The 25,316-nt window shown below is 38.6% G+C and overlaps 1 protein-coding gene across 1 annotated transcript; it reads right to left on the bottom strand.

The window, feature by feature from the left end:
* Positions 1-16,488: 16,488 nt before the first annotated feature.
* LOC113537674 (B-cell receptor CD22-like) lies at positions 16,489-22,667 on the bottom strand. The gene is made up of 6 exons (XM_053229677.1): positions 22,613-22,667; positions 21,596-21,940; positions 19,435-19,683; positions 19,028-19,290; positions 16,630-16,847; positions 16,489-16,537 (listed from the first exon to the last, which is right to left on the bottom strand). Exons 1-6 carry the CDS (start codon positions 22,665-22,667, stop codon positions 16,489-16,491), a joined length of 1,179 nt encoding a protein of 392 aa, XP_053085652.1.
* Between the last annotated feature and the right edge of the window lie 2,649 nt (positions 22,668-25,316).

The following is a 25,316-nucleotide window of genomic DNA, read 5'->3' as shown; positions in this document are numbered from 1 at the left end:
ATCTATAGCCCAGAAACCCCACAGCAGCCTGCAGCTGGACGCACTACAATAACAGATGCACTTCATCATTCTGACCACCAGGTGTCACTATCACACACTGAGGTGAACATATTTGCGTAATGAACTCTTTATCGATACATTTGGCTGCCATCACTAGTTACTGCACTTTTTATAAAGTGAAATTTCAAGCATTTTTTCAGCACTTTACAGTAAATATTCAGAAGGTGTTGATTAATTTTCTATAACAGCAGCTCTGTTAATAGTAGTAGTAGTAGTAGTAGTAGTAGTAATGACTTGTATGATGCTCCAGTAGCACCCTGAGGTTGATTATTTTCCTAACAAAAGTTAGCCAACAATGACTATTTTTGAGTTTGGGCGTATATGTGTGTGTGTGTGTGTGTGTTTGTGTGTTGTAGTTAATAGAAAAAAAATAAGTATTCAGCAGTTCTATGGTTGAGCAGGAAAAAGTGAAAGACTGAATATATTACAGTTTCTAGTTTTAGATTTAGTCTTATTTTAATCCATCTTGGCTCAACATCTTACCGTCCAGAGCTGTGAAGATGACCTCAGTGTACACATCACTACTCACTCTGTCCTCTGCACACTAGTTATTATAATGAACAGTTATGAGCTACACAAAGATGAAAATTAGAATCGCTGAAGATGAACAACTGACAACGTGTGGTTTGGTTTAAGGAAGTGAAGATGCCCTACTTTTACATTGGGTTAATCAAGTGAAACAACAGAGCCCCCCTTTCTCAAGAAATATTAACGTAGGGGATAAGTCAGATGATTCAGGGCCATATTTAATTATATTTATATTTATATACTTATATTTAATTGGCCACAGCAGACACCCATGCTCTGTTTGTACAGATGAAGAAATGAAAGTTTTATCTAGCAACATCAAATGTCACTGCAGCCCAAAATCACACTTATGGTGTTTGGATGTTGGACGTAGTTAAGGAGGCAAAGTAAGAAAATATAGTCCAATATATTTTAGGTAATAAATGCACTCACAAGACTAATATCTACATTTCCTGAACATGGAAAGTCTCAGTGTAGTTTTTTAAAGCAGTTAAGTTTGTGTTGCTGACTTTCAGAAGCGTTTAATGGTCACCTCTCAGTGCTGTGAGATATAGATATAGAATATTGACTTTATGACAAATAATGGCTGAGATAATTGTGGTAATGTCAGTATTTTTGTAACACATTTAATCTCTGATTGGAGGCAGAAGATTAAATGTTAAAATATTTGTATTAATATGTAAAATTGTAAATGATAAATAAAATGAACTTTTTTTTTTTTTTTTGGTATTTTGCAGTTTGTCATAAAACTGTTTATATTTTGATACTTATCTTGTACCCTAATATGTCTACAAGTATCATGATATTTTTTTAGATATTTTGGACCTACTTCCTCATGCTGTGATTCTGAGTCCTGCTACAGGAGTAATCTTGTCTTATCTGTTGAGTTCAATCAGGTGTGTTGGGAAAAGCGAAAACACTGACATTTGCAGGAATTTACAGGAGGCATCGGAATGGAGGAGGAGGACCTGGTCTCCAGGCTGGAACTCTCGAGGTTGTGCGGGACGATTGGAGGTCCTCCTCTGTTCTTGCTGGGAAGCCTCCATATGCTCCCGGACAATGGGAATCACCCGGTCGATCTGTTCTTGCATCTCCTGAACGTAAACGTGGAGGGAGCACTAGGGGAAGGGTTGCTTTTGCCATGCCTCCCGGGCCACGTCCAGCAGTCCTCGAGGTCGCCGTGTGAAGAGGAGCTCAAAGGGGGTGAACCCGGTGGACGCCTGTAGGGTCTGTCGGACAGCAAAGAGGTCAGAGGGGAGGAGAAGGTCCCAGTTCCTCTTCTTCTCGTCAACCATTCTCCGGAGCATCCTCTTCAATGTTTAGTTGAAATGTTCCAACAGCTTATTTGTCTGGGGGTGGTCGACGGACGTCCTCAGGTGCTTCATCTGCAACAGCCACAGATCCGCCATTAGTTTTGATATAAAGGGCACACCTTGGTCGGTGAGGATGTCCTTTGGGATTCCAACCTGGCTGAATAGGAGCAGGAGCTCACAGACGATGTCCCGGGAGGTGGCCTTCTGTAGTGGAACTGCCTCAGGGTATCGAGTGGCATAGTCCACGATGACCAGTATGTATTTGTGGTCCCAGGCAGACTTCAGCATCAGCCCTACGAGGACCATGCCTATCCTCTCGAAGGGGACGCCGATAATGGGGAGAGGGATCGGGGCACGGGAGCAAGCTTGTAGGGGGTGGTCCTTTGACACTGGGGGCACTGCTGGCAGAACACACGGACCTCAGCTTCCATCCTAGGCCAGAGAAAGTGATCCTTCAGTTTGAGTCTGAGGTCTGAGTGGGCCAGGTGCATGAGGGCTTCGGTTCGGCTGAGGGGGACCACAAGCAGCTCGCACGGCTGGCCTTGCCGCTCTGTCTTGTAGTACAGGAGGCCCCCATGAACCAGGGAGTGGGCAGCTGGGAGTCACTGCTCGGGATTCTGAAGGACCTCCTCGATGACTTGCACCTGGCCCCAACAGTTCTTCAGTCTGGCGTAGTACATCTGCTCCCGGCCGAAATTCTCCTTCTGGGTCACCTGGGAAAACACAGAAGTGACAGGGTTAGTAGGGAAGCAGGTCTCACCTGCTGAGTTTGCCTCGGAGTCTCCTTCGATCTGGGCCAAACAGGCCCGCCGGACTCGTGGCCACGTTGCTCTGGTTCTTTGCCTCCTTGGTGATCTGGGGGCCTTGGCAGTGGAGAATCCAGGCCAGTCTCATCCCAGGACCCAGGGCACGGGGAGTTCTGGGATGAGGCCTTCGAGGAGCGGTCGTTCCCTGGTTTCAGGTCTCATGCTGACTCGGTTTGCTGGTACCTCGTGGATGTCCCCGTGCACACAGGTGACTGTCAGGGAGCCATTGGCCTTGGGGTTGGACGGGAGGGAACGCAGGGCCAGGGTGATGGTGCTCTCTGAGTCTAGGTGGGCCTGCTGTTGACTTCGACAGGGATAGTAGGGAGGCTGGGAGGGGTGACTGTGGAGGGTGCATCCAGCGAGCCAGGGCTTGTTAGCATGTCGGGGGCAGCGGGTCCGGTGTGGTGGGTATGGACTCGTCCCTGCTGGTTCCTTAGGCAGAGTGATTTTGGCTCAGTCTCTTATCCCCTTGGGAGTGCTGTTCAAGGCGTCTCATCTGCGAAGGCTGGGAGTACTCTCATCGCTCACCCCTGCCAATATCCAGGGTGGCCACCGCTTGTTCCAGTGTCTCCATCATCTCCCGGGGGTTGCGGGCACCCCTCAGGCCTACAGCTTTCCGCTCTTCGGGCGGGAGAGCCCTCGGGAACTGGTCCATGGCCACCCTCTCGATGACCTTGGCAGCAGAGAGAGTCTCCGGCTGTAGCCACCAACGGGCGGTGCAGAGAAGCATGTCCATTTGGCCGCGAGGGGTGGCTTTTGGGTTATAATTCCACCGGTGGAACTCTGCCGCCGCACTGGTGGGAGAGAGGCCACAGCATAGGAGGATCTCCTTCTTCACCATGTCATACTGTGTGGCATGTTGTCGCGGGAAAGTGCGTGGTAGGCCAGCTGGGCCTCCCCCATGAGGAAGAGCAACTCGGTCATACGTGCTTAGGTAAGTCTCAATGTCATCTTCGTGGGTGAGCTTGGTGAGGAGGCGCTGGGCCTCAGCTCCAGGAGCTCTTGCGTGGTGACCTGAAGGTTTTTGGCCAACTCCTGGGTCACTGCCTGCTGCTGTAGATGGGTCTGCAGGAACTGTTGGAATATGGGGTCCATCTTGATGTTGGGGTCTGTTTTCATGCCCGCATACTTCACCACTGTGACAGCACGGGACCACAGAAAGGCAGAACACACGAGGCAGGAGTGAGGGGAACATGCTTTTTATTTTAGAAGGGGGTGCAGCAGCAAGTGGGGGTGAAAGTGAAAGTTGTTGGTGAAGTGGGATGAGGGCGTGGTCGTCCCAGAGATCACACTCTTTTACTTCCCTCTCTTGGAACTGTCTTTAGTGTCTCAGCAACTGAATTAAATTGTTTTAGAGCCTATCTCTCACATCGTAGGCAGTTTGTCTCTCTGGGTGGATGGAGGTCAGAAATGGGTTCAGTTCGCTGTGATGTCCCTCAGGGTTCAATCTTGGGCCCCTTACTTTTTAGCAATTATATTTTTCCTCTTGTTCAACTCTTAAGATCTCGCAGTCTTGATTATCATTTTTATGCAGACGACAAATTGATTTGCATTCATTCTAAACGTGGTGATAACGTGGCAGTCACTTTTCTTTCACGTTGTATTTCTGAGATAAAAATACGCATGGCTGAAAATTTTCTCTGTCTTAACAGTAATAAGACTGAAGTAATGCTCACTGGCTCTCGTCACCAGCTTCGTAAAGCTGCCGCTTTAAATTTAACAATGGATGGCTCTGCTTTAGAGTTTCAAACAAAATTCAAAAACCTAGGATTTATATTTGATGCAAGTCTGTCTTTTGATCCATATGTGTGGAATACTTTTAAAACATTCTTCTTTCATCTCAGAAATATTGCAAAATTGTGGCCTATGTTATCTTTTTCTGTGGCTGAAAAGTTGATCAACACTTTTGTCTTCTCTCACAGTGATTATTGCAATGTTCCTTGCTGAGGTCTCTAAGTCTACAATAAATAAACTGCTTTATGTGCAAAATTCTGCAGCTAGAATCCTGACTAGGTCCAGGACAAGTGATCATATCACTCCTATTTTGGAATCCTTGCACTGGCTCCCTGTCAGGTTTCGTGTAGATTTTAAAATTCTTATGCTTACATACAAGGCTTTGCATGGTTTGGATGGTTTTTCATGGTTTTAACCCATTACACCCCAAAATGTGGTCTTTTAACTGCCCCTCAGACTTGTTGGCGTACTATGGTTGATAGCGCGTTCTCTTCTTATGCTCCAAAACTGTGGAACTTACTACCATCTGATCTTAGAGAAGCCCAGTCTGTTAGTATATTTAAATCTTCTCTTGAAACTTAGTTCTTTAAGATTATTTTTACTTGATTACTTTTTGTTTTTTGTTATTTAATTATTACTATTACTATTATTATTATTATTACTATTATTATTATTATTATTATTATTAATACTTGTTTATATTTGATTATTAACTGTTTTTTGATACATGTTTATATACTCTTATGTAAACCACCTTGAGAGGCATTTTTAAAGGCACTATATAAAATAAAGTTTTATTATTATTATTATTATTATTATGTAAAGTATCAGATTACGGACTGGATAAGATCAGCGCTATAAATCTGGACACCACGTGTAACTGCACTCACAGTTTAAGGAATGTGCATATCAAACATCTCCACTTTTTATGTGCAAGTGTATTTAAGTGTGTTAGAGCCGCTGTAACATGGAGTTTTACGTGAGTATGATATTTCAGAACTGTTTCCATCTAAAAACTCCACAGCAGCCTGCAGCAGGATGCAGTACAATAACAGATGCACTTCATCCTTTTGACCACCAGGTGTCACTATCACACACTGCAATGAAAAACTTTAGGTAATGAATCGATATAGTAGGAAGGAAAGCTTCATTCTGCCATCACTAGTTAGTACACTATTCAAAAATCAAATCTGAAACATTTTCAGCACTTTAACTTAAATATTCAGACTTTTTCCCACTATAATGAACATCAACACTTTAAGTTTAATATAAAATAAATTAAACCTATGTTAAATACACTTCAGGATTGTCCTTACTCCAGAAGTGTGTGTGTGTGTGTGAGAGAGAGAGAGAGAGAGAGAGAGAGAGAGAGAGAGAGAGAGAGAGAGAAAGTGTAAATAATTAATTTTTATAACTGATATGACACCAAATTTACGTCTATCTGCTCCAAATCTCAATAGTGACTTGAGCACTTCACATACAAAGTGATATAATATGTTTATTTGGAGTGAGACAAATTTAAACAACAATGTATATGAACAGCTTTGGCTAGTTGAAGTGTTTAATTGTTTAATTTCTTACTAAATACACATTCTCTGCTGAATATTTACATTCTGGACTTCAGTTGAGCTTCAATGCCTTTACTCGCTTCAAATATTCACAATAAAGAAACGATCACTAATAAGTGAAAACTCAACAGCTGACTGGAACAGTCCTAACCTGCTGGCAGTAGAAAAAAGCACTTCACACACTGCTATAAAATGATTAAAGCTGCTTTAAATGTCTGTAAGTTGCTGATGTTGCTGGTGTAAAGGAGAGATTCAGTTTCTCCACTTCAGTGAGGAGCTCTCTTTATTCATCAGCTGTTTCAGGACTCAATTTATTCATCATGTTCTTCAAAGTCTGAAAGAAAAAACACACAGGAACATCAGAAACGTGTGTTACAGCAGAACATTACTAACATTTATTTACACCAGTCATCATCACACACTCTGATTTACTTTTATTAATATTACTGATTAAGAAATAAATATAAATTTACTGTTGTAGCTCTCACATCTTCAAATTACAATAAGTAATATGATCACATTACTCTAATCTAATGGTGGTTTTGTGTTTAAAAGCTAAAACTCACTGCTGCAGTCTAGTAGTCAGAGGATGTGGGTGTATCAGCAGGAGGACGGGGATGAAAAATCTGTGAAAAAAAGAGGCCATGCCTTGTTGACTTTGAATAATCAGGTGTGTAACTCCATAGTAAAATCAAAAACAGAAAAAACAACTTGCGCTGCATAAATCTGAATTTAATAGAACATAGATTTACAACAATAAAATACATAATCGTTTGCTTAGACCATCATCATCAAACATACTACAAGTGACTGTAAACACTTTTTCAGTAACCACTTACTGCAAGTGTGTGATACACATCATCAGCTGTCCGGCCTGCGAGATCGAGAGCTGCGTATGTGTCGTCTTTAGCACTCGGCCCAGCGGTCTGCAGAGAGGAGGGGAGGAGAACGTGAGCAGCTTCGGCTGAAGATCTTTACAGTAAGAGTTTATTATGAACAAAGAAATCACCTGATAGATATTTCTGTAATAACTCACCTGATAGTCACCATCATTTTCCTTTTTCTTCTTTCTCCTGCATCTGCTCACACAAAGTCGAATATTTATTCAATTCAATTCAATTCAGTTTATTTCTAGAGCACATTTAAAACAGCCGAATCTGATCAAAGTGCTGTACAGCTGAGAGGAATTGAGATAAAAAAGGCACCTCAACATTACAGCACAAGACAGTGTAATATAAAACAAAACACGCTAAAAGAAAATAAAATAGTATAAAAAAAAAGTATAATTCTTCTCATTAAAATGACTAATTAGACACATGACTTAAAAAAACAAGGGTTAGATACAGTCATACGCCAAAGAGAAAAGATGGGTCTTAAGGCAAGATTTAAATTCTTCAGTAGTTGAAGCAGATCAGGTAGTTTATTTCGACAGTCTAGAGGCAGCTACTGAGAACGCACAGTCACCCTTGTATTTTAATCGTGAACGAATCTATCCATCAGAAACATCTTAAGAGGAATTAGTCAGCATAAATATTCTCACCTCAGCCAGAAGAGTGCAGAGAGAAGAGCTGCAAGCCCAAAAAGTCCAACTCCAACAGCCACATACACAATCAAAGAACCATGAAGGAAACCTGATAGTACCCACACACGCACACAGACACACAGGAATAGCAGAAGTGAAAAGATTTTTTAAAAAGAAAATCCATACTGTATGATGTATAACAGAGCAGAGATCAAACATGGACGTATAATCATCGCTCTCACCGTTTAAAGTGACGGACACTGCAGCTGATCTCTCAGAGCCGTGTTTATTCTGAGCCTCGCAGTAGTACTGTCCACTCTGTAGAGCCCTGTAACTCTGTCCAGATCCTACAGGTGATGATTCTTTCTCCTTAAACCAGGTGTAGTTCTCCACAGGTGGGTTAGCATCACTGCTGCAGGTCAGAGTCACTGAACTGCCCTCCACTATCTCACCAGAGGAGCTGATGGACACTGAGACCTTCTTTGGAGGATCTGGAGAGTTCCATGATAAGAGTGAGGAAATCAGTTCATGATCATAATCAATGTTTTTCTTGATTTCTTTACTTTCATTAAATATCATGTGCTTCATCATCTATTGAGTTACACAATATGTAAGAAAAGATAAATAAAGCTCACATCTGACGCTGAGGGTTTGAGCAGGAGAGGGGAGATGTTCATATCCTCTTACAGCACAGCTATAACTGCCTGCATCCTCACTGCTGACCCGCTGCAGGTGGACTTCATTGCTCTTGGTGGTCTTTGTGGTTAAACCATGTCTGGTTTTGTACCAGATGAATGTGAGATCAGTCAGATTGCAGGTGGTTTTACAGGTCAGAACGGCTGATTGTCCCTCTGTCACTGCTGCAGGAGCGATCACCTGAAGATCTTAAACAATGAGAGAAACAGTAATTCAGGAAAGCTGTCCTGAAGCAAGGAAAGCATCTAATTTAAAACTCTGCTCTCTCATAGTCTTTTTCAATTTAATGGTACTCATTTCAGTATTATTTTCAGTGTTTATAATCTTCTTAACTCTGGAGGCTAGTCACTTTTTGTCAAATTAATGATCAGATCAATCAGAGAAAACACTTTGTACTTTGACAAAAAATATTGACATAAGCAGTATGAATGTTTCAGAGACTCTCATTAATCAGGTATAAAACTCTCAAACCTTTTTCAGTATGAACATAATAATCACATTCATAAGTTTCAATAATCTGGTACAAAACTCTGACACTTCTGTGTGTAAAGAGAGATTATCACCCGAGTGACATACAGTGGCCCTAAAAATACTTGAACACTGAAGCCACACAAACATATGAATTTCAATACATTAGAAATCAACATTTCAAACCAAATGGCATTTATTTTAAAGAAGGATACCACAAGCACACTTTTTAAGCAAAACATTTCCCACAAAAAAAATTATTTTTAAAAATATAAAATAATAAATATACTGTTCAAAATTAGACAAAAAATTATTTGGACGCTTAATATGATGAATTTGTACAGTTAATATGATGAACTACACCACGTGTTACTCTGCTAGGAGCATCTGTATGAAATTAAATGTAATTAGCTACATACATCCACTATAAATTAGCTTGGGAGCGGTTAAAGTTCAAAGATGAAGGACTTGTGAGTGAAAACAGACGACATACAGACAGACCCTGAAAGCCCACTAACAGCCTGAACAGGATAATTGTGAGTAAAATCAAGAAAAACAGATGAGAAACAGCAGCAAGGATTGCTTCAGACATCAATGATACAGATACAATGTGCACAAACTATTCAAAACAGGATCAACGAGCACGGCTACAGAGGGAGAGTAGTGCAGCGGAAACCATTCATCAGCCTCAAGAATAAGAAAGCAAGGGTGAAATGTGCAAAAGAACATGCACAAAAAGAAAGCAGTTTCTGGCCATCTGTCTTATTTTCAGATGAATCCTAATGGAACTTGGATGGATCTGATGTTGGAGTGTTTGTGTGGAGAAAGTCAGGATAAGAACTCCAAACACAGCACTAAGGGTATTATAAAGCACAGAGGAGGCTGGGGCTGTTTTTCCTACAGTGGTGTTGCTGAGCTTGGGTTCATTGATGGCATCATGAACTCAGAAGTGGACTGAGGTATTCTGGATGGAAACTTGCAGAAATCAGCAAAGAAATTATTCATGAGACAGAAATGGATTTTTCAGCAGGATAATGATCCAAAGCACCAGCGGCTTTTTCAAAGAACACTTCCCAGAACACTGACCTAAACTTTATAAAGCATCCATGGTTGCAGTGGAGAAGAAATTAACAGATTGTCAATGTCAGTGGATGAACTGAAAGATTTGTTGGTTGAAACTTAAAGAAAATTCCACCAAAATTTACAGAAACAGGCTGATTTCAGGCCCAGGCATTGTCAAGAAGTTCAGCAAAACAAAAGATGACAAACTAAACACTGGAACTGTGATCTTTAATGAAGGAACTATTGAGTGTCTACATACTTTTCCTCTAAATATTATTTTAATACTTTTAGCGTAATATAGTTTTGGGAAGTGTTTTGCTTTAAAATTAATGATATTAGGTTAGACAGGTTGTTTTCTAATGCAATGAAGATTATAATTGTGAAATTAATTTTAAAAAAAAAGGTTGTTAAATTGTAAGTGTGGCTTAAGTGTCAAAATGCTTTTTAGGACCACTGCATGTAGAAAATGAAATGATTTTATTTACCTGTAACAGTGAGTGTAACACCGGGTTCACCCATCCATCGTTCTTTTTGATCATTTGTTATGACTCTGAAGCAGTACATGTGTTCATCTGTTTTCTTCACATCACTCAGTCTGAGGGAGAAGTGATTCTGTTCATCTCCTAAATACTCCACTCTGCCTGAGTAACCTGATTCATTACGCAGATCAGTCGGCTCTATACCTGGAACTGGGTTTATTAACCAAAACCTGTTCATCACTGTAAGACCTGTTGGGTGTGTGTAAGTGCCGTTCATAAACACTGTAGATCCTCTTAAAGCACAGAGATTTAGTTGGCTGTATTTCACACTCCATTTATTCCCAAGAGCTCCTGAAACATGATACATGAAAGAGGTGTTTAGAGGTCATTATCCTGAGCCCCATAAAACACTGAGTTAGCTTACAGCTTCACTTCTGTCCTCTGGAACTCTGGGTTGGAGAAATAAAACCAGTTCTTTACCACTGGAAGAAAACCGTGTGCAGGATTTGGACATAGCAGTGTGTTTTAAATTGAGAACTCGTAATGTGGAATTAACATTTAACAGCATCCACTACTATTCAGTCGTCACTTACGTCTGTTTTTCTTTAAATCCAGTGTCACTTATAGACAAATTGTAACAAGAATATTTCACCTGGACTTCAGGTTTTTGGGCAGGAGATGATGTTATTGTTTATTCCATTTTATATCTTACTAAGAGTTGAGTTAAGCACACACACATCCGTATTCAGACCTCAGATTTAACTGCAGACTAAAACACCATTCACACGTTATGTGAGAGTTATGCACGGGGGCGGAGTTTTTCAAAAACAGAGGCGTGTCTTAGTTAAACGGGATTCTGACCACGAACTTAATCCCATTTTTCTCACGTAATATCAGCTCAAGGGAGGAGCAGTGTTATATTTATAATGTTAGTTATAACAAGTATCAAAATATACTGGTGGTTAAAGTTGTATTTATTGTCTCTGGGGTGTGTAGTTGTGATGATGTTAATGTGTGACTCACCTGAGATCATGAACAGAAAGATCAGATAAAGTGGAGAAGCCATTTTGAGGGACATCATTGCTGGAGAGCTTCTATAGAAAAAAAAAAGGAAAACCTATAAAATTTGCTTATAAAAAGTCACAACAACAACATACAATCTACTGAGCTGTTAATCCACGTTTTCTTTGGAGAAATAATTAAGTAATGACATACAATTATCACAGCATCCATCAGAAGTCTTTCAATAGCTGAGGGATTATTTATTGTAATACCACAGTGCAGCTGAATTCTGGTTTCTGATTGGTCATTCTCTATAATTAATCAACACCTTGTACAGCGAACGCTCCACATAAATGGATTAAACAAATGACTATAATCATTGATATGGTCAAGTTTTCTGTAAGGAGAAATTTATTTAATGGAAGGAGTCTCCAGTGTCAGAGCTTTGTAAAGGTAAAGCTGTAACTTTAAGTTTTCTGACATCATCAGGACAGAGAAGTTTATGCTTTACATTACACAGAACATTAAATATAACATTAAACAGGAAAAAGTATGATGTTTATGACAAATATTCACAAGCCACAAAAGAAAACCTGTACATGAATTCGCTGTTACCAAATCTACTTAGAGAAGCTCACACATGCTTAAAACATTGCTTACTTGTCATGCACTAATCTGCATAGTCATAGAATTGTCATTATTTGCATATCAGAATCTGATACTTCAAGGAGGAATTTTCTGGAAAGATGTCTAAAGTAGAATAGTACACAAAAATCACACATATTTTACAAACCAGGATGCTTTAAAACAAAAAGATGCAGTGCTATCAGTTAAGATAAAGAATCGGGTAAAAAGAGAATAATTATGTAGATTTATTTCTTGTGCATGAAGCTAAGTAAGTATTTCAAGTTTAAATAGTGCATGCACTCGTGGGACAAACAGCAGTGATGATTGATTCGTGGTCTCGCTGGTTCATAAGTTTCAATATTGTCACCAATAAACTCAATTAAACAGCAGAAGATTTCATCAGAAACTAAGAATGGAAAGAGCAGGTATATAGAAGACAAACTGAACATGAAACTCTAGCTGTATGAAATACATTTGATAAATGAATAGAGCTACATGTATTGGCCCCGATGGCCTTCCACACTACATCACCACAGTACCACCTACAGCCACAGCTACATAATCAGCCTTTCTCCTCTCTGCTCCTGGAGTACTCCTGCTCTACTAATGTCAGTGTTTTCCCTTTTCCCAACACACCTGATTCAACTCATCAGATAATTAACAAAGCAGACGTGAGTGTGTTAAAGCAGGAAAATGCTATATAAGATAACATTACTCCTGTAGCAGGACTCAGAAACATGACAATAGGTGTGGGTCACATGACCAAAATATCAAATCACACTTCATACCATACATGAAGACATTTTCAGGGTACACAATATGTATCACTGTATAAACACTTGCTAAGGAACTGTCAGCAAAATAGTAAAAGAAAAAACAAAAAAACAATGAAACTGCTACTACACTTACTACGGCCTGTCAGTCAGTCTGTGCGTTACCATGGCAACATGCAGCCTTGGCTTCTTTGGGAACTATTTCTATCGAAGGAGCAAAAATAACCAAAATATTTGCCCATATTGTGTCTGACATGTCATTTACTTGATATTAATTTTTATTAATAGAACTGTCACACTTGCAATCGTGCTGTTTATCTGTGGCCTCGTGCCTACGGCCACATCACAGCCACGCCCATATTCAGTTTAACAGTTTAACACATTCTTGCTCATGTCTTATTGCTTAATTGACTTTAAAAGTAATTATTTATCATTAAAGGTAAGGAAACAAAAAATATTAGTAAAAAATTGCAACATTTTGCCATTTTAAATATTCAATACAAATATTTTAACATAGAGTTTTAAATTATTATAAAAAGAACACAAAAAGCCACAATTATCACAGACACAATTCATCATGAAATCAGTATTATATCCATAATTCCCAGCACAGATAAGCGATCGGTAAAATCGATAAAAGTTGCCAAAAGTCACGTAGTTCCCAATTGAACAGCACAAACTACAACCGTGTTGGAAAAAACAACACTGAGCCTCTCTATGTTCAGGAAATGTACATATACTGAGGAAATTTAGTAAAATATTAAACGTTAATGTTTTCTTACTGTGTCTTCTCGACCTTGATGTCCAGCAACCAAACTACGACTAAAGAAAAGCGTGAGAGAAAGAGTGTGTGGTTAAGAGCTGTTGCTGATGTGTGTGAAAACACGCCTTTTTGTTTCCTCTTTATTGCTCCCTAAATATATTTTTAAGAAACCCTAAGAGACTAGCACTGAAGCAGAGAGTTTTCGCCTCGAGTAGGATGAAGTCATTTTTGAGTAATGTGCTGCATGCTTGTGCATTTATTACCTCAGATGTTTCATACAAAAGCAAATTAATTACAATAGATTACTTTTTATTAATTAAGCCAAAAAAAAACTTTACTAGCATTTTCAAACATGTGTTACTGCATCAGCAAGACTGTCTTTGCACCAGAGTAAAAACTGTGTATGCATTGTGTACAGTACATTTTAACACATCAGTCCAATGTGTGAATGAATCAACCCATTGCCATGCCAACTGAGGAAGTGAAACAACACCCCAAACCACAAAACACACACTACACAATGTTTAAAACTGTCTGTTTTATTTTTAAAATTAGTACTTTATAGGTATTATGAGTATTTATCTAATTGTGTGGTATATTTTATCTTTCTGTCTTTCTTAGACTTTCTATACTTCCTAATGTGATACAACAAGCATTAGGTATTTTTATCATCTATATTTAAATTACGAAGTAAGCCAATACCCTTTATAAATAAACAGCTTAGCTCATTGCTTGAAAATGATCTAATGCTGATGCTAATCTTTGCTAATGCTAACTCTAGTTAAAATCTACTCTAGGGGCCTCCGTACATCCTGGGGCAGATCTCTGTGAACATGGGCAGGAATGGGGTCAGCTCAGGGAGTAAAAAAAAATCATTCAAATGTTGAACCCAGCTACTTAACCTTTAGACTCTGGACTAATGCAGCTTTAACAGGAAGTGTTGGTGTTGAATTGTCCTGTAGTGCAGTACCGCTGCTCTATGAGTCATAGTCATCAGTCATGAGTCATGAGCAGTTACTTTTCTAAACACTAATCTCACATTTCAATCCTGTCTTCAATGCCTCCCTTCATCACTCTGAAGTGTGTATCACCTACATCACAGGGTGTGAGTGTGTAGCGTGGAAAAGATTTTTAATATAATATTGAATATAATAGCAGAATACCGAAAGTAATACTGTAATACTGAATATTGCATCAGTATAAGTTTAGGATGTTGTGAAAGCAAAAAGCTCCCAATTCCTGAGAAAACAGATTTTTATTTAATAGTGCATGAATGTATTATGAAATGAAAGTTTCTGTTTGTGTAAGCAGAACTCAGAATAAATGTGTGTAAAGCAGTTCTTTCCACATGACTGAGTGAAATGAACTCAACAGCTCCTCCTTCAGGCCAAAGGAGTCACAACAGGAGATGGTCATAGAGAGAAACTCATTAACCCAGTGTTAATTATGGTTTTACAGGACTGTAAACACTGATACACACCGGCATGATGAAGTAAAAAAAAAAAGTAGATGGTCATTTATCATACACACTTCAAGTGAATGACCTCATTTAAAGACAAGCTGCATCTTAATGCACATGATACATGATAAACACTATATATTTATATATTTGACTGAATCCTGTAAGTCATATTGAGGATGTGCATTCCTTTTCATTATGCTGAGTTATAAATAAAGGAAAAAATAAACCAACAAAACAAAATAATGCTAAAGTAACAGATATATACACCAAACAAAGTAATAAACAGTAATAAAATACACTTAGGTTTAGGGGTAAATATTTAAAATATTCCAGCATACTCTATATGATAAACATAAAAAGATGAACTATAAAAACACAGTATGACCATATATTTATACATTATAAATCAACACAACAATTATCATATAGCATGTTATAGATAAGGGATTTCACCCCTGAACCTAGAGAAATGATGCATATTCCTTTGATTATCCTCCACAGACACACACACACACACACACACACACAATGCTATTAGACTTAATTAAATTCTATAAATACATTTGTCTCTTTTAATAAAGCTTGACTCCATGTTACAGCTGTTCTAACTGACAATCTCCTGCCCCCTTCCCCCAGTTCACTCTAGTAACCCTAACACTAATGCTGTGTTCGAGGCAAAGGTGCAACTTGTAATTTCCCGCCTACAACCAGTAAAAAAAAAAAAAAAAACACAGAAAACACTCCTTAACATGAAATTTCAACTTGGGGTAGTCTTCTTAAGTACCAGTTCCTTCCCCTTTTACGGAGTTACAGCACATCAACACGGCCGCTCGTTCTGTGAACAGTGTAAAGTTGGTCTTCTCTACTTTTAAATGAGTTTAAAGCAGTACTGGCTTTAGATCAGTTAATATATAGACAGTATAGTTTTCAGAAGGTAATCATCAACATTACAGTAATCACTAATGTACTCTAGCTTATTGCTAAGCTACTCACTGTTGTCCGCTGTAAGTGCTGTGATGCAATTTTAGTCCAAAATGTTGCATGAATGTTTATAGGGAACAGAACCAATAGTGCGGTTAAAGTAGCTGTTTATGAGCTTCTGAGCTTCTGCTCTGACAGAACAAACAAAAGACACGCTTTCATGGAGATGTCCATGTTTTTTTTTTTTTCTCCACTTTGCGAATTGCAAATTAGCTATCGATAAATGAAAAACAAATACGTTTTTAGATTTCCAATATGTGCAGGCAGAAGTTTTATCAAAGTCTTGTGATGATGATCATAATAAGCTGAATTTAACCAGGTGCTATATTTTCATTGAGCCTAACTGGATTTTGAGTTAGGATCCGCAAGTGAGTTACATTTACATTTACATTTATCTCATGGGTCTGAGGCTTTAAATATTCAAAATGTGAACGTTAGCTAACAGTTTAGTCCAGATATTTTTTTTAGTTATCCAATGTTCTCCAGTTACACTTGGTTGCACATGATATACACATCAAGACATCAGAAGGTATCAAAAAAAAAAAATAAATAAAAAAGCTCATGTGGCATCTGGAGAGTTTCTAGAAGCTTTCCACTGACCAGGTGGGAGCTGTGGTGAGGTTGAATAAACGGGTGAATGTTGATTAATTCACTCTGCTGTAGATCACAGTGGGATCCTCAGCATTGGAAGGCCTGCAGAAAGAGAATAAATGATCAGAGTAAGATCCAGCAGAAGATCATTTCCAGCTCTGTTGGCGTGGAGGAAACAGACCGGCTCCTCTCACCTGTAGTCAGCACCAGTGCGAGTAAATCTAACACTAGCGTACTGAACCTCCTTGTCCTCAGAGCCAGAAGCTTTCACAGCAGAACTCTCAGCGCTCCCGGGGTCACCGGCACTCCGGCGTACAACTCTGGCATACAGGACTTCATCCTGATTGGCCGAAGCTGAATCAGGTACAGTGTTGATTGGATTTGTCATTGCTACACTGGCATAAAGATTATCCTGAGGTGGGAGAACATGACATCACAGAGACAGAGGAGTGAAAATGGTGAACATCTACATCACAGTGTCGTAGAATTCTGGGTTGTGATTGGTCGGAAGGTGTTGATTAATTTACTATAACAACAGCTCTGACAGTAGGGCAGCTGCGAATTACAGGTTTATAGTAACGCACTCATTCATTATACGTTATCGTTTCTATAGTAACGGCTCCTTCACAGGGGTGTGTACAGTGGATGCTCCACATAAACAGATTAAAAAATGGGTATCTAAGGGAACGACTGTTTATAGCTGCGATAACATAAATGTGAACAGGAACTGACTTGTGTCACGAATGTCCCACGATATTAAATGTAACTATAAACAGATAAAAGTATGAAGTGTGGTACTGAAATAAATAAACAAGTAGAACTGGGGATGCCTCTGTCACGTAAAGCAGGTGCAGTAAACTGAGAATGCTGGGCAAAGGCAGAACACGAAAACCGAGAACTAAACAAAGTCAAGAAACCAGGAAAACAAACACAGAACAAAGGCTTGGTATGGATCAGGCTGCAAAACACTGAAACAATACTTTGCAACTTTACAACGAAACACAAGGGTATAAATAGACAGACTAATCAAGGGCAAATCAAGAACAAGTGATAACGATGATTACACGTGAGGAACACAAACGATAACAAGACAGGAATCAAAACCCGGACGTGTGCTGTCGCTGTCCAAGCTGCATAACGTACTGACACTCAGCGCGGGGGGTAAACCTGACTGCCACGCCCATCAGCAAGTCCAGTCCTTCTTGTCACTAATTTGTGTTTCTGATATATCTATAAAATATAATTCAAACAGGATGGAAGCTATCAATGAAAACATATTTCTGACATTTCACCTTGATGTGACCTTGACCCTGATTGGATCAATTTCAAAATGTAATCTATTTATCTACTGCTTATAATGATAATGCCAAAAAAGTCCTACAAACACTCAACACTTGTTCTTTTCGCTTAGAAGAATCTCAGATGTATGCACAGAAGGACCTAGTGGTGGGGGCAAAAAAATTGTAATCCCTGGCAAATCGCTGTTGTATATCACAGTTGGGGTGGTAACAGTAACTCACCACTCCGTTGTTGGTTATTTTGCTATAATAGAAACACAGTGAAGTTTTTAAATGACAATATAAACACACTTCTCAACAATTATCTGTACATTTATTTACCTGTTTTGAACTTTGGTCTGCTGTTGAACCATTTCTTTTCTTTTTCCTGTTGAAAAAAACAACAACAAAATATTTACATTGAATGAAATATAATAAATCCATTAGTCCTGTAACAGTAAACACTAAACATACACAATATGGCCAAAAGTACGTGCACCCCGACCATCACCCCTATATGTGGTTCTTCCCCAAACTCTAACCACAAAGTTGGAAGAACACAATTGTATAGAATGTCTCTGTATGCTGTAGCATTACAATTTCTGTTCACTGGAACTAAGAGGCTCAAATCTGTTCCAGCATGACAATGCCCCTGTGCACAAAGCGAGCTCCATGAAGACATGGTGTGTTAAGGTTGCAGTGGAAGAACTCGAGTGTCCTGCACAGAGCCCTGACCTCAACCCCACTGAACACCTTTGGGATGAACTGGAACACCGACTGCACCCCAGACCTGCTCGACATTCCAACATAAGTGCCTGACCTCACTAATGCTCTTGTAGCTGAATGAACACAAATCCCCACAGCCACGCTCCAAAATCTAATGAAAAGCCTTCCTAGAAGAGTGGAGCTCATTATAACAGCAAAGGGGAATAAATCTGGAATAAGATGTTCAACAAACACATATGGGTGCGTTGGTCAGGGGTGCACATACTTTTGACCATACAGTGTACATAAAACTTGGTCAGTTAAAAACAGGAGTGTTTACTAGAAAAATATTCAAACATGCAGAGCTGTACAACAGAAAATAATGTAAAGATTCTGACTATGACCTCACTCCAATTTTTATATTAAGGTGAAAAAATTCTTGTATTTTCTTACCTTATAAACAAGAAGGTGATAATCAGACAAACACACACAAACACAACAGCCCCAACACCTGCGTACACACCTAAGCTCTGAAACCCTGTGTGGAAGATGATGTGATAATGATTCAGTGTTAAATATTTATCAGTGTGATTCTGAGTTATAGATTTACATCATCGCTCTCACCGTTTAAAGTGACGGACACTGCAGCTGATCTCTCAGAGCCGTGTTTATTCTTAGCCTCGCAGTAGTACTGTCCACTCTGTAGAGGTCTGTAACTCTGTCCAGATCCTACAGGTGATGATTCTTTCTCCTTAAACCAGGTGTAGTTCTCCACAGGTGGGTTAGCATCACTGCTGCAGGTCAGAGTCACTGAACTGCCCTCCACTATCTCACCAGAGGAGCTGATGGACACTGAGACCTTCTTTGGAGGATCTGGAGAGTTCCATGATAAGAGTGAGGAAATCAGTTCATGATCATAATCAGTGATTTTCTTGATTCCTTTACTTTCATTAAATATCATGTGCTTCATCATCAATTGAGTTACACAATATATAAGAAAAGATAAATAAAGCTCACATCTGACACTGAGGGTTTGAGCAGGAGAGGGGAGATGTTCATATCCTCTTACAGCACAGCTATAACTGCCTGCATCCTCACTGCTGACCCGCTGCAGGTGGACTTCATTGCTCTTGGTGGTCTTTGTGGTTAAACCACGGCTGTTTTTGTACCAGATGAATGTGGGATCAGTCAGACTGCAGGTGGTTTTACAGGTCAGAACAGCTGATTGTCCCTCTGTCACTGCTGCAGGAGCGATCACCTGAAGATCTTAAACAATGAGAGAAACAGTAATTCAGGAAAGCTGTCCTGAAGCAAGGAAAGCATCTAATTTAAAACTCTGCTCTCTCATAGTCTTTTTCAATTTAATGGTACTCATTTCAGTATTATTTTCAGTGTTTATAATCTTCTTAACTCTGGAGGCTAGTCACTTTTTGTCAAATTAATGATCAGATCAATCAGAGAAAACACTTTGTACTTTGACAAAAAATATTGACATAAGCAGTATGAATGTTTCAGAGACTCTCATTAATCAGGTATAAAACTCTCAAACCTTTTTCAGTATGAACATAATAATGACATTCATAAGTTTCAATAATCTGGTACAAAACTCTGACACTTCTGTGTGTAAAGAGAGATTATCACCTGAGTGACATACAGTGGCCCTAAAAATACTTGAACACTGAAGCCACACAAACATATGAATTTCACTACATTAGAAATCAACATTTCAAACCAAATGGCATTTATTTTAAAGAAGGATACCACAAGCACACTTTTTAAGCAAAACATTTCCCACAAAAAAAATTATTTTTAAAAATATAAAATAATAAATATACTGTTCAAAATTAGACAAAAAATTATTTGGACGCTTAATATGATGAATTTGTACAGTTAATATGATGAACTACACCACGTGTTACTCTGCTAGGAGTGTCTGTATGAAATTAAATGTAATTAGCTACATACATCCACTATAAATTAGCTTGGGAGCGGTTAAAGTTCAAAGATGAAGGACTTGTGAGTGAAAACAGACGACATACAGACAGACCCTGAAAGCCCACTAACAGCCTGAACAGGATAATTGTGAGTAAAATCAAGAAAAACAGATGAGAAACAGCAGCAAGGATTGCTTCAGACATCAATGATACAGATACAATGTGCACAAACTATTCAAAACAGGATCAACGAGCATGGCTACAGAGGGAGAGTAGTGCAGCGGAAACCATTCATCAGCCTCAAGAATAAGAAAGCAAGGGTGAAATGTGCAAAAGAACATGCACAAAAAGAAAGCAGCTTCTGGCCATCTATCTTATTTTCAGATGAATCCTAATGGAACTTGGATGGATCTGATGTTGGAGTGTTTGTGTGGAGAAAGTCAGGATAAGAACTCCAAACACAGCACTAAGGGTATTATAAAGCACAGAGGAGGCTGGGGCTGTTTTTCCTACAGTGGTGTTGCTGAGCTTGGGTTCATTGATGGCATCATGAACTCAGAAGTGGACTGAGGTATTCTGGATGGAAACTTGCAGAAATCAGCAAAGAAATTATTCATGAGACAGAAATGGATTTTTCAGCAGGATAATGATCCAAAGCACCAGCCGCTTTTTGAAAGAACACTTCCCAGATCACTGACCTAAACTCTATAGAGCATCCATGGTTGCAGTGGAGAAGAAATTAACAGATTGTCAATGTCAGTGGATGAACTGAAAGATTTGTTGGTTGAAACTTAAGAAAACCATGTGCAGGATTTGGACATAACAGTGTGTTCTAAATTGAGAGCTTGTAAGAAAATTCCACCAAAAGTTACAGAAACAGGCTGATTTCAGTCCCAGGCATTGTCAAGAAGTTCAGCAAAACAAAAGATGACAGACTTTTAAACACTGGAACTGTGATCTTTAATGTAGGAACTATTGAGTGTCTACATACTTTTCCTCTAAATATTATTTTTATACTTTTAGCGTAATATAGTTTTGGGAAGTGTTTTGCTTGAAAAGTTTGCTTGTGGCGTCTCTCTTTACAATTAATGATATTATGTTTGACAGGTTGTTTTCTAATGCAATGAAGATTATAATTGTGAAATTAATTTAAAAAAAAAAGGTTGTCAAATTGTAAGTGTGGCTTAAGTGTCAAAATACTTTTTAGGACCACTGTATGTAGAAAATGAAATGATTTTATTTACCTGTAACAGTGAGTGTAACTCCGGGTTCACCCACCCATCGTTCTTTTTGATCATTTGTTATGACTCTGATGCAGTACATCTGTTCATCTGTTTTGTTCACGTCACTCAGTCTGAGGGAGAAGTGATTCTGTTCATCTCCTAAATACTCCACTCTGCCTGAGTAACCTGATTCATTACGCAGATCAGTCGGCTCTATACCTGGAACTGGGTTTATTAACCAAAACCTGTTCTCCACTGTAAGACCTGTTGGGTGTGTGTAAGTGCCGTTCATAAACACTGTAGATCCTCTTATAGCACAGAGATTTAGTTGGCTGTATTTCACACTCCATTTATTCCCAAGAGCTCCTGAAACATGATACATGAAAGAGGTGATTAGAGGTCATTATCCTGAGCCCCATAAAACACTGAGTTAGCTTACAGCTTCACTTCTGTCCTCTGGAACTCCGTGTTGGAGAAATAAAACCAGTTCTTTACCACTGGAAGAAAACAATGTGCAGGATTTGGACATAGCGGTGTGTTTTAAATTGAGAACTCGTAATGTGGAATTAACATTTAACAGCATCCACTACTATTCAGTCGTCACTTACGTCTGTTTTTCTTTAAATCCAGCGTCACTGATAGACAAATTGTAACAAGAATATTTCACCTGGACTTCAGGTTTTTGGGCAGGAGATGATGTTATTGTTTATTCCATTTTATATCTTACTAAGAGTTGAGTTAAGCACACACACATCAGTATTCAGACCTCAGATTTAACTGCAGACTTAAACACTATTCACACGTTGTGTGAGAGTTATGCACGGGGGAGGAGTTTTTCAAAAACAGAGGCGTGTCTTAGTTAAACGGGATTCTGACCACGAACTTAATCCCATTTTTCTCACGTAATATCAGCTCAAGGGAGGAGCAGTGTTATATTTATAATGTTAGTTATAACAAGTATCAAAATATACTGGTGGTTAAAGTTGTATTTATTGTCTCTGGGGTGTGTAGTTGTGATGATGTTAATGTGTGACTCACCTGAGATCATGAACAGAAAGATCAAATAAAGTGGAGAAGCCATTTTGAGGGACATCATTGCTGGAGAGCTTCTACAGAAAAAAAAGGAAAACCTATAAAATTTGCTTGTAATAAGTCACAACAACAACATACAATCTACTAAGCTGTTAATCCTCCTTTTCTTTGGAGAAATAATTAAGTAATGACATACAATTATCACAGCATCCATCAGAAGTCTTTCATTAGCTGAGGGATTATTTATTTTAATACCACAGTGCAGTTGAATTCTGGTTTCTGATTGGTCAGAAGGTGTTGATTAATTCTCTATAATTAATCAACACCTTGTACAGTGAACGCTTCACATAAATGGATTAAACAAATGACTATAATCATTGATATGGTGAAGTTTTCTGTAAGGAGAAATTTATTCAGTGGAAGGAGTCTCCAGTGTCAGAGCTTTGTAATAGTAAGAGGTAAAGCTGTAACTTTAAGTTTTCTGACATCATCAGGACAGAGAAGTTTATGCTTTACATTACACAGAACATTAAATATAACATTAAACAGGAAAAAGTATGATGTTTATGACAAATATTCACAAGCCACAAAAGAAAACCTGTACATGAATTGACTGTTACCAAATCTACTCAGAGAAGCTCACACATGCTTAAAACATTGCTTACTTGTCATGCACTAATCTGCATAGTCTTAGAATTGTCATTATTTGCATATCAGAATCTGAGAATTGAAGGAGAAATGTTTTGGAAAGATATCTAAAGTAGAATAGTACACAAAAATCACATATATTTTACAAACCAGGATGCTTTAAAACAAAAAGATGCAGTGCTATCAGTTAAGATAAAAAATTGTCTAAAAAGAGAATAATTATGTAGATTTATTACTTGTGCATGAAGCTAAGTAAATATTTCAAGTTTAAATAGTGCATGCACTCGTGGGACAAACAGCAGTGATGATTGATTCGTGGTCTCGCTGGTTCATAAGTTTCAATATTGTCACCAATAAACTCAATTAAACAGCAGAAGATTTAATCAGAAACTAAGAATGGAAAGAGCAGGTATATAGAAGATAAACTGAACATGAAACTCTAGCTGTATGAAACACATTTGATAAATGAATAGAGCTACATGTATTGGCCCCGATGGCCTTCCACACTACATCACCACAGTACCACCTACAGCCACAGCTACATAATCAGCCTTTCTCCTCTCTGCTCCTGGAGTACTCCTGCTCTACTAATGTCAGTGTTTTCCCTTTTCCCAACACACCTGATTCAACTCATCAGATAATTAACAAAGCAGACGTGAGTGTGTTAAAGCAGGAAAATGCTATATAAGATAACATTACTCCTGTAGCAGGACTCAGAAACATGACAATAGGTGTGGGCCACATGACCAAAATATCAAATCACACTTCATAATATACATGAAGACATTTTCAGGGTAGACAATATGTATCACTATATAAACACTTGCTAAGGAACTGTCAGCAAAATAACAAAAAAAAAAAAGAAACTGTTTTAGAAACTACACTTACTACGGCCTATCAGTCAGTCTGTGTGTTACCATGGCAACATGCAGCCTTGGCTTCTTTGGGATCTATTTCTATCGACGGAGCAAAAATAACCCAAATATTTGGCCATATTGTGTCTGCCATGTCAGTTACTTGATATTAATGTCTTATTAATAGAATTGTCACACTTGCAATCGTGCTGTTTATCAGTGGCCTCGTGCCTACGGCCACATCACAGCCACGCCCATAATCAGTTTAACAGTTTAACACATTCTTGCTCATGTCTTATTGCTTAATTGACTTTAAAAATAATTATTTATCATTAAAAGTAAGGAAATAAAAAATATTAGTAAAAAATTGCAACATTTTGCCATTTTAAATATCCAATACAAATATTTTAACATCGAGTTTGAAATTATTATAAAAAGAACACAAAAAGCCACAATTTTCACAGACACAATTCATCATGAAATCAGTATTATATCCATAATTCCCAGCACAGATAAGCGATCGGTAAAATCGATAAAAGTTGCCAAAAGTCACGTAGTTCCCAATTTAACAACACAAACTACAACCGTGTTGGAAAAACAACACTGAGCCTCTCTATGTTCAGGAAATGTACATATACTGAGGAAATTTAGTAAAATATTAAACATTAATGTTTTCTTACTGTGCCTTCTCGACCTTCATGTCCAGCAACCAAACTACGACTAAAGAAAAGCGTGAGAGAAAGAATGTGTGGTTAAGAGGTGTTGCTGATGTGTGTGAAAACACGCCTTTTTGTTTCCTCTTTATTGCTCCCTAAATATATTTTTAAGAAACCCTAAGAGACTAGCACTGAAGCAGAGAGTTTTCGCCTCGAGTAGGATGAAGTCATTTTTGGGTAATGTGCTGCGTGCTTGTGCATTAATTACCTCAGATGTTTGATACAAAAGCAAATTAATTACAATAGATTACTTTTTATTAATTAAGCCAAAAAAAAAAACTTTACTAGCATTTTCAAACATGTGTTACTGCATCAGCAAGACTGTCTTTGCACCAGAGTAAAAACTATGCATGTGTGTACAGTACATTTTAACACATCAGTCCAATGTGTGAATGAATCAACCCATTGCCATGCCAACTGAGGAAGTGAAACAACACCCCAAACCACAAAACACACACTACACAATGTTTAAAACTGTCTGTTTTATTTTTA

This window comes from Pangasianodon hypophthalmus, chromosome 26 (genome assembly GCF_027358585.1).
Source record: "Pangasianodon hypophthalmus isolate fPanHyp1 chromosome 26, fPanHyp1.pri, whole genome shotgun sequence".
NCBI lineage: Eukaryota > Metazoa > Chordata > Actinopteri > Siluriformes > Pangasiidae > Pangasianodon > Pangasianodon hypophthalmus.
The sequence above is the reverse complement of the archived record's forward strand: the minus strand, read 5'-3'. Positions and strand labels throughout refer to the sequence as shown.